The 12,926-nt window shown below is 42.7% G+C and overlaps 1 protein-coding gene across 1 annotated transcript in view; it reads left to right on the plus strand.

Annotated features, from left to right (window-relative positions):
* Positions 1 to 12,926, plus strand: part of smg1 (SMG1 nonsense mediated mRNA decay associated PI3K related kinase) — a 95,688-nt gene that overhangs the window by 64,721 nt on the left and 18,041 nt on the right. Inside the window, exons 48-53 of the mRNA XM_080725106.1 lie at positions 1,212 to 1,491; positions 3,968 to 4,240; positions 4,980 to 5,214; positions 8,339 to 8,565; positions 9,503 to 9,659; positions 12,652 to 12,841. Of these exons, the coding sequence (XP_080581232.1) occupies positions 1,212 to 1,491; positions 3,968 to 4,240; positions 4,980 to 5,214; positions 8,339 to 8,565; positions 9,503 to 9,659; positions 12,652 to 12,841 (1,362 nt within the window). The remainder of the gene's footprint in view (positions 1 to 1,211; positions 1,492 to 3,967; positions 4,241 to 4,979; positions 5,215 to 8,338; positions 8,566 to 9,502; positions 9,660 to 12,651; positions 12,842 to 12,926) is intronic.

Raw genomic sequence — 12,926 nt, forward strand, 5'->3', positions numbered from 1 at the left:
ATGGCTCTCCTTGCAGATTAACTCATATGCTGCCATTTAACAATACCTTCGTACTCTTTAACTGCCATTCGTCTCCATAGACTTCCATGTAATTCATAGTGCACGGATCATGCACACCCATGCCTAGATAATGCACCACGTGTGTCCACATTGCTCACAGCTTTCAAACAAAAAAATCCGAATGGAAATCCGTTCAGGCATTCATGAGATAGCAGCCATTATGTTTTACACTGTTGTGAGCTTGGAGGTCTGCTACCTGAGTTGTATGGGGGTTGTATGGGGGTTAAACAAGCAATTTCGCGATCGCTATCATGCCTACTAACGTTTTTGGGGTCCCTTTTTTTTTTTTTTTTTTTTTTTTTTTTTTTTCAAAATGGCGGAAATTCTCGGGTTCCTCGGGCGTGGCAGGGAGGGACATCGCGAAATTCTCGGGTTCCTCGGGTTTGGCAGGGTATGAGTTAACAACATCCACCAGGTTTGGAGCTCCAGTGCTCCACTAGGCCAGGGGTTCCCAAACTTTTTTTTGCCTCGGGGCACCCCTATAAATATTTCTTTCATCCGAGGCACCCCTACATTATTATATTCCTCCTTTTCACTCTCAGCACCTTATATTTATAGCATATTTTAGCGATTATGTTGCGAGGAATGCGAGATAATAGCCATTTTGGTTAGAACTGACTGAAAATAACTTTGTACTTCAAGTTTAAAACGATACTAAATATATTTTTAAATGTCCAAATAAAGTCAAATTCTTTATCAAATGATCTCGCGGTACCCCTGGACTGCTGTTGCGGCACCCCAGGGTGCTCCGTCACCCACTTAAAAAACCCCTGCACTAGGCTTATCACAGTAGAGTAGGGCGATGTAACTGTGTCCGGGTGGAGTGGGAAGTTGTAAATTGTTCAGCAGAGCAGAGAAACCTCGGTTTATTTTTGTCTAAAATGTGTGCGCAGCGACCCATAGTGAGCTTGTAGATCGGCTATTTTCAGCATGCAACCAAGTGTAAAATCCGACATTACAACGCCATCAAGGCCTACCAAAATACATTTTTGTCGACAAAATCAACTGTAGATTTAGTCGACTAAAACTAGACTAAAACTAAAACATTTCTGATTACTAAAACGTGACTAAAGCTAAATTTCATTTAATTTAATTCAAAAGACAACGACTAAAACTAAATGAACGCTGCTCTCTCCGCTCTGCACCACCAGGTCCTCCCAGCTACGTGCCGGCCACGGCCTTCCTACAGAACGCCGGCCAGGCCCACCTGATCAGCCAGTGCGAGGGCCTGGACGCGGAGGTGAGCGTTCTGCTGCAGCAGCGCCGCGGGGCCCTGCGAGGCTGCCTGGAGCAGCTGCACAGCTACGCCACGGTGGCGCTGTTGTACCCGCGCGCCACGCTGCTGCGCCACCGCGCCCACCAGTGGAAGGCCTGGATGGAGGAGCTGATGCCCGACATGACCGTGGACCACTGTCAGCACATCTACAGACAGTCAGTATAGTCACACCACAGCTAATATATGGATGGGGTTGTCTATTTAAAAACCCATTAAAGGACAACTCCAGCGAAATAACATCTAGTAGTCGGGGACCCAGTCACTAAAATGGGAGGGGACATGTGATTTTCTGCCGTACTTTTTATTTCTGTTTTATCTATTAGTTTGGTCATTAAGGTCCACAGAATGAGAGGCCTGCTCTGCTGGAAACGTCGCGAAAAAAAGTTATGGCCATTTGTATATTCACTGTCCCATTGACTCCACTAGAAATATTTAAAAAAGGAAAAAAAGTCTGCTTTAATTAGCATGTTAGGGGTCAAACTGGGGGTTTTCATGATCCTGAATCCATTACAAGCATTTGTTTTGCATGAAAAACATTCCTTGGGTTAGATTTCGGCCCCCCAAATACTGTGAAAAGTGATGAGTCATCACCTTTTTTCCACTTTTCACAGTTTTGGGCTGCTGAAAGTTAACCCAAGGAATGTTTTTCATGTAAATCAAATGCTTGAAATGGATTCAGAATCATGAAGAACCCCTAGTTTGACCCCTCACATGCTACTTAAAGCACATGTATTTTATTTTTTAAATATTTCTAGTGGAGTCAATGGGACAGTGAATATTCAAATGGTCATAACTTTTTTTCGCGATGTTTCCGGCAGAGCAGGCCTCTCATTCTGTGGACCTTAATGACCAAACTAATAGATAAAACAGAAATAAAAAGTACGGCAGAAAATCACATGTCCTACCCTATTCCTTGAGCTTTTGGGCTTGTGGGTCCCCGGCTATAGGGCAGGGGTTCCCAAACTTTTTTGGCTCAGGGCACTCCATAAATATTTTATTAATCCGAGGCACCCCTACATTATAATTTTCACTCCCAGCACCTTATATCGTCGTTGTCGGGTGGAAACCTTGTTTGTCCAAAACCCATTATCTATAAAATGTACTTAACAGTGTGCTTGTAGATCGGCTGTTTTCACTAGTTTTGTGCGACAGTCTTGTATGATGAAGCAGGGCTTTGCTTTACCAAAAGACGTACACATTTGAAACTTGGAGATACGAGGTTTCTGCCCGACAGTGACGATATTTTAGTGATTATGTTTGCGAGGAAAACATTGAGGTAATAGCCATTTTGGTTAAAACTGACTGAAAATAACTTTGTACTTCAAGTTTAAAATGATACTAAATATTTTTTCAATCTCGCGGCACCCCTGGACTGCCGTCACGGCACCCCAGGGTGCCCCGTCACCCACTTTGAAAACCCCTGATCTAGGGAAATGTTCCTACTTATATTGATCACAAATGACTTGCCATGGGGTCCATTAGCAGCAATTAGTTGTAATATGCTTATGGGCTCCACTCTATGCTATGAGGGCTGCTGGGGTCTGGTGGGGAAACTGGACAACAGGGGCAATTCTGCAAAATGGACCTGAGTCATTTGGGATCAATATAAGTTGGAAAATGAGCTTATGTTATTTATTCAGTCTGGAGTTGTCCTTTTAACCATCTAAGACCCAAAATAGAAATACTTGAAATAAAAATAAAATAAAAATCAGATGGTGTTGTAGGACTCCTAATAAGAGGAACATTTAATTTCTTAAAAAAAAATGTATATAGCCATAAATCATGCTCTAATTTACACATGGAGGATATTTCTCACAATTATAACATATGTACATGTTCTAGACATTCTAATGATCACCAAAAAAAAAATATATTACAGGCATTTTACTTATGTTTTTGTGAGGAATAGCTTCAGTGAAAAAGTGAGATGTTGTTCGTCAAAACTCTGGAATGTCAGCCTCTGTGGAGGGTGTGAATGTCAGCCTCTGTGTGGGGGGTATTTATACACGAGGGCAATTCTACAAATGCCTTCTAAATCAGTTCTCGCCCTTCGGATTTTTCTAAAATGTTCAGAAATAGCAAATGTTGGCAGCATGGAACTAATAAATGGTATAGATTTAGGAGAATGGTATAGGACAGGGTTCCCCAATTAGTTTTCCCCAAGGGCCGAATTATGTCTAGGGTACCAAGCCGAGGGCCACAGCATTGCAGGGGGCGACGGCGGCGTTCCCGCTACTATCGTCGTTGTCGGGTGAAAATCTTGTATGTCCAAAACTGTTCGTTTTGAATTTATAATTTTTAAAATGATTTAAACTAGTGAAAATAGCCGATCTACAAGCACACGTTGTGTGCTTGTAGATCTGCTGTTTTCACTACTTTTGTGCGACGGCCTTGTATGAAAGAACTTGTGCGAAAGAACGTACAAATTTGGAGATACGAGATTTCCAGCCAACAGCGACGATATACTAGTGTTGTTGCTGCTCTTATACCACCATTATTACTGGTGTTGGTGTGGGCCAGACAGTAGCCCCACAAATGGCCCGTGGGCCGCCTATTGAGGAACCCTGGTATAGGAGTTGCGACTGGTTGCATTGGTGACACCAACACCTCCCTCCTCCCCTGTCCCTCCAGGTACGAGGTGCTGTTCGCCCCCCAGCCCCCTGCGACCACCTGCCAGTTCCTGTCCAGCGTGGAGCTGGCCCTGCAGCACCAGGCGGCCGACACAAACGGCCGCGTGCTGCGGCAGGCGGAGCGGCTGAAGGCCGAGGGCACCACGGCCCACGCCTGCGAGGAGCAGCTGCAGGAGATCGAGCGCTGCATCGCCGTCTTCCTGCGGGAGAACGGGGAGCCCGGCTCGCTCAGCCTGGCCGGCATCATCACCTCTGCACTGTGTACGCTCACCAGGTGAGCACAGGGGGGAAGCCGTCATTTGGAATCGGTGCCTGCTATTTTGACTTGCGTTGTACATTTAGACCTTCATCCTTGTTCAGAGCACTTCATGACTAGTCGGGGGCGTTTTGGGATATTTCGCGCTAATCAGTCTAAAACTTTTTTTTTCTGGGTATTTAAGTAGGATCTGAGGGGTCTAACTAGGGGTTTGTCATGAATCCATTGCAAGCATTTGTTTTGCACAAAAAGCATTCCTTGGGCTAGAAATGGACTCAGAAAACGATGCATGTATGGGTGAGCATTCATGTTAGTGGCGACCCCGAATGTCGCAGACTCGGGCGCCCTAGCTAAATCATTAGAGCATACCCTGGGCTACATCTGTGCAAAATTCGGCGCTTTTAGACTAATTAGCACGAAATTACCATGTCATCTCCCTAACGCCCCCGACTAAACAAAGTAGTGACTGCTTGCCTGTCCATGAAACTTTCTTGATTCTCCTAATGTCTCCCTTTAACACCATTTCACCATTTTTAAAATATATCAGAAAAACTAAAACTACGGGCATTTTGTCTATAATTTCAGTTTGTTTTGGTTCGTTTTGTAAACGCACAATGCAGTTCAGTTATCGTTTTCTTTTCATTTAGTTCAGATAACAGAAATGTTATTTCTTTTTATTATTTTTTTTCCAATTTTATAATTTTAGTTTTCGTTATTTTGTTACATTTTCATTAACTATAACAACCTTGTCTCCCAGGCGTAACCTGGTGATGGAGGGCGCCGCGGCCAGTGCCGGCGAGCAGCTGGTGGAGCTGACGTCGCGCGACGGCGCCTGGTTCCTGGAGGAGCTGTGCAGCATGAGCGGCAACGTCAGCGCCCTGGCCACGCTGCTGCAGCGCTGCCAGCTGCTGCCCCACGACCTGGACCTGCCCGCCCCCACACACACCACCCAGGCTGTCTACCTGGCCAACGCCGTCTACACCTGTCTCCAGGTAGGGGGGGCAACCAGTGGTGGAAAGCAGTGGTTCTCAACCTTTTCAGGCCACGACCCCCAAAATAATAATATTTGAACTCGGGACCCCCCTCACCCTGAGGCATTACATTTTGTATAACACGGTTCTATTGTGAAAATAGCCGATCTACATGCTCACAACGCCTCGCAACGAGCATGTAGATCGGCTATTTTCACAATTTCTGCCTCTAATATTTGTCAACTTGGACAATGTTTAATTTGTCATTTTAGAGGTATAAAAAAGTCCTTAAATTGTCACTTTAGAAATGTGTAGATACCCTCTATACAACTTTATGTTGGTTTGTTTACTGTTGAGTGAGAAAACAATGTTGCACATTAAGTTTATCACCTGGGAACCCCTGAAAATAATTTGAGGACCCCCTGGGGGCCCTGACCCACAGGTTGAGAACCACTGGTGTAAAGTAACTAAGTAACATTTACTTAAGTGCTGTACTTAAAGGGGCACTCCACCACTTTTCAACCTATGTTCATATAATTGGTCCTCACTCAAAAATAGCTTTTTTCTTTTTTTTATTTATTTTTTTTCTCAGAGGAGGGCTGTGGGCAGGTCAGAAACCCATAGTCTTGTGACATCATCAATTGTCAATCCAGCTTATAGAAACTGCAGGCTTTCTATTCCTGAAAAGTTGCAATTTTAAAGTGGAAGCCATTGTTCTCGCTATAATAAAAATCTAAATATTGTTTTCAAAAATATTGATTAAATTTTTTTTTTGGAAAATGATGATGTCACAAGACTATGGATTCTGAACTTCCCACAGCTCTCCTAGGAGACTTGGACTGAGTAGAAAAAAATTGTGATATTTTATCATGAACATTAGTGAGGACTAGAGATGCGCGGATAGCGGTTTTAGCCGCGGTGGACCGCGGTGCAGTCGGATTTGGATCAATCAAATATAATTATTAATTAATTTCGGATATCCGCGGATGAAATAATGCAGGAAATAAATTATGGCCTAATATATCTATCAATAAAAAGCGAAATCTAGGTATGCTTGTGTCTGTGTTAGTGTGTGTTATTTTGTATACTTTGTAAAGTAACCATAATTTTTCATGAGGCAATGTGCAGTCCACGATAAAACTAAACAGCTGTGTCCACTTAAACGGCATCACGGCATGCATCGTCGCACTCATCATTACCTCTTGTTGCGCTGCGCTTAAAAGTGAATCTCTCCATAGTCCATATTGTAAAGTACTGTACAGTAGGTAAGTTAAACTTCCCACTAAGTTGTGTTTGTTCCTCTCGCTTTCGCTCTCTCCCTCGCTCTCTCTTTCTCTTGTGTGTCTGACTCTGTCTGCCTGCATGTCTGGTTGGTCTGCATCGACGCACAGCACCGACTCCAAAAAAAAAAAAAAAAAAAAGACGAACGGAGACATTCCGTAGGCTAGATCAATGCATTTCTGTGATCGCACAACTAAGAAAACTAACAGGGAATAGCCTACCAGAAAATAATATTAGCCTAATAATAAGGGTAATAATAATAATAATACTTTTGAAGTTGCGGATGAGGATGGTGCAGATTTATAAATTGGATGATATAATTAATGCGGTTGGATAATGGGCGGATAATGAATTTGCGCGGATGGATTCGGATGACTTCAGAAGCCTATCCGCGCATCACTAGTGAGGACCTATTATATGAAGACAGGTTGAAAAGTGGTGAACTACTCCTTTAAGTAAAATGTTTTGGTACTTTTACTTTACTGGAGTATTTCCAATTTTCTATACTTTTACTACTACTCAACTACATCTCAGAGACAAATATTGTACCTTTACTCCATTACAATTATTTGAAAACATTAGTTACTAGTTAATTTGTAGATTTTTATTATTACAAAACATGCATTAACCATTTTATCCATATACTTTGGCTATTTGAAAATAGCCGATCTACAAGCTCACTATGCGCCGTGTAGATTTTGCCTACTAAAATGTATTTTCACAGGCCTTGATGGCGCTATAATGCCTGATTTTACACTTGTTTGCATGCTGAAAATAGACGATCTACAAGGTCAGCTATTTTCAGAGCGCAACCAAACCTAAAATGACTTCTTTTTAATCTCCCCTCAAGGGAGAGACTAGCCCTCCCTAACATTTTATTTGTTGAAGAAATTGTCAATATATTTGTGTTTAGTTTAGTCGATGAACATGTTTCGTCATAGTTTTCATTCAACTAAATCAGGGGTCGGCAACCCAAAATGTTGAAAGAGCCATATTGGACCAAAAAAACACAAACCAACCTACCTGGAGCCGCAAAAAATTATAAAAGCCTTAAATATCGTCGTTGTCGGGTGGAAACCTTGTATGTCCAAAACTTCATTTTGTATTTATCATTTAAAAAATGAACTAAACTAGTGAAAACAGCCGATCTACAAGCACACAACGTGCGAGGCGTTGTGTGCTTGTAGATCTGCTGTTTTCACTACTTTTGTGCGACAGTCTTGTATGATGAAGCAGGGCTTTAATTTGCGGAAAAAAACATACAAATTTGAAACTTGGAGATACAAGGTTTCTGCCCGACAGTGACGATAAAAAATCGTTAAAACAAAAAATACATTTTTTCCCCCCCATCTTTTTCCATTTGCATGCATTTTTGAAAAAGCTCTAGGGAGCCACTAGGGCGGCGCTAAAGAGCCGTATGCGGGTTGCTGACCCCCGAACTAAGGCCATGGCTACACGGAGCTGGATATTTCATATATCCCGTTTTTTCAGATATCCACATAGAAAAATATCTAGGTCCACACTGAGCTGGATATTTCATATATCCCGGTTTTTCAGATATCCACATAGAAAAATATCTAGGTCCACACGACAAAGATATCTAGGTCTAACAAGCACACACACAGTAAAGTCTTCAGAGATATCCGGGTTCCCTGTCTACACGGATCCAGTGAATCGGATATTTTTCAATCTCTCCACTTATTTATCCGGTTTAAAAAATATCCAGCTTCGCGGCCGAAATATCCAGCTTCATGTGGCTGCAAGCCCCAACAGCACAAAAAAAAATGTCTAGCTTCAGAAATATCCAGCTCAGTGTAGCCATGGCCTAAATCAACGCCGTCCTCTCTTATGTTCCCCCCTGCAGGAGCTGAACACCAACTTCCGTCAGATCATCTTCCCCGAGGCGCTGCGCTGCATGCTGAAGGGAGAGCCCACGCTGGAGGCCATGCTGGCGGAGCTGGACCTGCTGGTGGAGCAGTGCTCCGACGGCCTCAGCCTGCAGGGCCTGGCCGACGGCCTGCACTCCAGCCTGCGCTCCGCCGCCATGGGCCTCGACCAGGACTCCCACGCTCACTGCCTCCACATCACACGGTAGGCCTGCAGCTCTTCACTCATTTAGGCCATGGCTACACGGAGCTGGATATTTCATATATCCCGTTTTTTCAGATATCCATATAGAAAAATATCTAGGTCCACACAACAAAGATATCTAGGTCTAACAAGCACACACACAGTAAAGTCTTCAGAGATATCCGGTTCCATGTCTACACGGATCCAGTGAATCAGATATTTTTCAATGTCTTCACTTATTTATCCAGTTTAAAAAATATCCAGCTTCGCGGCCGAAATATCCAGCTTCATGTGGCGGCAAGCCCCAACAGCAGAAAGACTAGCTTTCTGCTGGCTTCAGAAATATCCAGCTCCGTGTAGCAATGGCCTTAGACCTGAGGCTGATTCTATACATTTCTTCTAAATCCTAACAGTTATGTTTCTATGTCAGTGTATGCTCAAACCTTTTAATGTCAAGGACCCCCCCGAAATTACTTGTATTTGACTCCATCTCCATCTCAAAATAGTTTTGTTCCAGGGACCCTGAGAAAAAAAAATTTTCAATGGTTTTTACTAGCATATCGTCGTTGTCGAGTGAAAACCTTGTATGTCCAGAATCGTTCGTTTTGCATTTATCATTTTAAAAATGATTTTAACTAGTGAAAACAGCCCATCTACAAGCACACAACGCCTCGATCTGCTGTTTTTCACTACTTTTGTGCGACGGCCTTGTATGATGAAGCATTTCCGAAAGAATGTACACATTTGAAACTTGGAGATACAAGGTTTCCACCCGACAACGATGATGTTCATTCCATACATTCCATAGGGCTGGATTAAACATGAACAAATGATATCATCAACTTGAGTTTTTTTTAGAAGCGTTTTAGAAGTATGTAGTTGGTGTTCTTGTCGGGCTTCCATCAAAAGCCTGTCATCATTTAATGGTATTTATTTATTTTGGTGTTTGTGTGCTCAGGATGCTTCGTCTGCAGTACTCTGAACTCATCCAGCCCCGCAGCATGGACGGCCCGGCACAGGACACGCCCAAGATGTCCGCAGGACAGATGCTGCTGGTGGCCTTCGATGGCATGTTTGCGCAGCTGGAGACCGCCTTCGGACAGCTCAACGAGAAGGTAGCGCCCGCGTAAAGATGGAACCGTATTGATCGTGGATGGTGTTCTTAATCCAGAATCCACCCAAAATGAATGTGGGAACAATATGTCTCTATCTTAAGATGTTGCTTGTAGTAGAGACCGACCGATGCCATATTTTTTGACCGATGCCGATGTTTGCCGATGGTGAGTGCTAGACCACAGATTGCCGATGTTTAACCGATGTTTCGTAATAATATAAAATAATAATAAATAGCCTTAATTTCTAAAACTTCTTACCTTCAAAACCTTTTTTTTTTTTTTTTTTTACCAATGGCCCGTGGACCACCAGTGGTCCTTGAGGGATTTCTAGGTGGTCCCCAGCAAAATGATGGAGATTTGGTAACCAAATGGACCCTTTATAAGATCTTTAACTCGTGAGTGTAAAATGAAACCCTATGGATCCTTACGGGCAACGACAATATATTCTACGTTTTGAGTGGCTAAATGTCATCAAATGGTGGTCTAATATTACTTCTAAAAACGACCGATACATCGGAGAGATAATGACCGATGTCCAATACCAACATCGGGGTCCAAAAACTGACCGATATATCGGTCGGGCTCTAGCTTGTAGAGATGTACCTTTACAAAAACATGTTGTTTCCTTCCTATTACCATTTCCGATCAATAACTTGCGTATCAGTCGGTACCGATCCCATACCAGTGTGTAATTTAAACACATCTAGGCCAGTGGTTCTCAAAGTAGGATCCAGGGACCGTCTGGGTTCCTTGAGTGGATTCCAAATGGACCCTTACAGGTCTGTAACTCTGCAGTTCGCAGTTGAACTAATATAGCACAGTGTTATTTATTTGAACATGTACGTGATTCATAAAGCATTTTTTTATTATCCAATTTCCTCCAGCATTTTATTAACCGGTTTATGGTTCATCCAGTAATATCAATTCATATGGTCTTTTTATTATCCAATATCCTTGGCACTATACTTTCAGAGCACAAAGGATATTGGCTTAATCCCACGTATTGGAAAAACATGCTGAAACCGTATTGACCCACCTGTGAGAAAGTCCTCCATAAGATACCCTGGTTAACACTACAGAAACCTAAAGCCACACAACACTTGGGTATAAAGCTGTTTAATTTAGTTGTTGCGATTGACTATGCCGTGGTATAAAAAAAAGTATGTAGTTGCTCTTCAGGCAGCAAAACACAGAGTGATTGTAATTCTTCTTGACTTCTGAACATCACTCTTCGTTAAAAAAAAAATCACACCCAATGTGAAGTGAGCGGTGGTCGTGCTTGCATAACGTCTTCAGACTAGGATTTGAGTCTAGGATGTACAGGCTATGCTACACACACACGTTTTGCTATGGCAAAACGCTGAGGAAAAAGGCTACAGACATATGACATATGACATCACTAGACAAACATGATTCTACGTACACACATTTTGCTATGGCAAAAAGCTGAGGAAAAAGGCTACAGACACACGCACAGCCACTTATAGGAGCGGTTTGCACCGCTCAGAAAAGTTTGAGAATACAGGTGTCTCAAAAAATTCAAACATTCCAGAAAAGTTCATTCTTTTTCCTAATTCCCTAAAAAATATTAAACGTTCATATATTCTAGATACATCCAATACATATAAATATTACATGATGAGACCACTCAAAACAAGGATTTATAATGGAGAAATGTCAACCTTCTGAAGTCAGAGTTGCTTGAAGTCCAGAGTGAAATTTCCACAGTCAGATGGTTTGGGATGCTATGGCGTCTGCTGCTTCCAATGCTTTTTTACACCGGTGGTTCTCAACCTGTGGGTCGGGACCCCCAGATGATTAACTTAATGTGCAACATTGTTTTCTCTCTCAACAATAAACGAACCAACATAAAGTTTTAAGTGTATAGAGGGTATCTGCACATTTCTAAAGTGACAATTTAAGGACTTTTTAATACCTCTAAAATGCCAAATTAAACATTGGCCAAATTTGAGGCAAAAATGATGCGTTCTGAGCATGTAGATCTGCTATTTTCACAATAGAACCATGTTGTACAAAATGTAATGCCTCAACTCTTAGTGCTCGTCAGGGTGGGGGGGTCCCCAGTTAAAATATGATTATTTTGGGGGGTTGCAGCCTGAAAAGGTTGAGAACTACTGTTTTACACAATATAAAAAATCACACTTGTGTGAACTGAGCGGTGGAGGCTGTGTGTGTGTGTGAGTGCGTGCGTGCGTGTGTGTGTGTATTTGTGTGTGTGAATGTGAGTGAGAGTGTGCCTGGCCTGGCCTGAACAACAGCGCCCCTCCCTTAACATGTGTGGTCAAAAAAGGTATAGCAGGCTACATACACCACAGGCTACATACAGACAGACAGACACACACACACACACGGATACACACACGGCCACGCTATGGAGACGGTGTGACCACCGCTCAAAAATGATTGAGACAAACGTGTACATTAGGGCATTCACGAATAGTGATTTTTAGTATTCGAATTATTCGACCTCAAAGTATTCGAATAGTCGAATATTCGACAGGACTGGCCAAACTGTCAAATATTAAGTCAGCAAGAGGCGAACATTGTGAAAATAGCCGATCTACATGCTGTGAGCATGTAGATCTGCTATTTTCACAATATTTATCTGTGGAACAGAGTCACATTAAATGTAATATCTACAATTCCAAGTGCTTGTCAGAGTGGGGGTCCCCAGTTCAAATATGTTTATTTTGGGGGTCACAGCCTAAAAAGGTTTGAGAACCCCTGGTATAGAGCATTAACAAATTCATCCACCAGGGGCATTGACAACTCATTCTTATGACTTCCTATCTAGCCAAGCTTTATAAACTATATCTTTTTTTTAAAGAGAAAACAATAAAAAAATTAAAATAAGCGAATATTCGACTTCGGTGAAAAAACGTTGAATAGTGACTTTGATATTCGAATATTAGAATATTTGGTGAATGCCCTAGTGTACATGAATAAAACAAGCGGTGTGTGTGTGTTTCAGCTGAGCTCCTTGGAGGTGCCGTCGGCCTGGAGGAAGGTGGACGTGATCAGAGAGGCGCGGGCGGCCCAGGTGCACTTCTTCGACAGCCTGTCCCAGAGGCAGATCCTCGAGGAGGTCTTCTTCCTCAAGAGGCTGCAGACCATCAGGGACTTCTTCAGGCTCTGTGCCTCTTACTCACAGACCCTGTCCGGTAAGGAGGGGGACCCCCTTATACTCTATACTAAAAGCAGTGGTTCCCAAACTCTTCAAGTCGAGAGCCGAAAGAGACCCAATCG

The sequence above is a fragment of the Nannobrachium achirus genome (genome assembly GCF_963921795.1).
Source record: "Nannobrachium achirus genome assembly, chromosome: 4".
Classification (NCBI taxonomy): Eukaryota; Metazoa; Chordata; class Actinopteri; order Myctophiformes; family Myctophidae; genus Nannobrachium; species Nannobrachium achirus.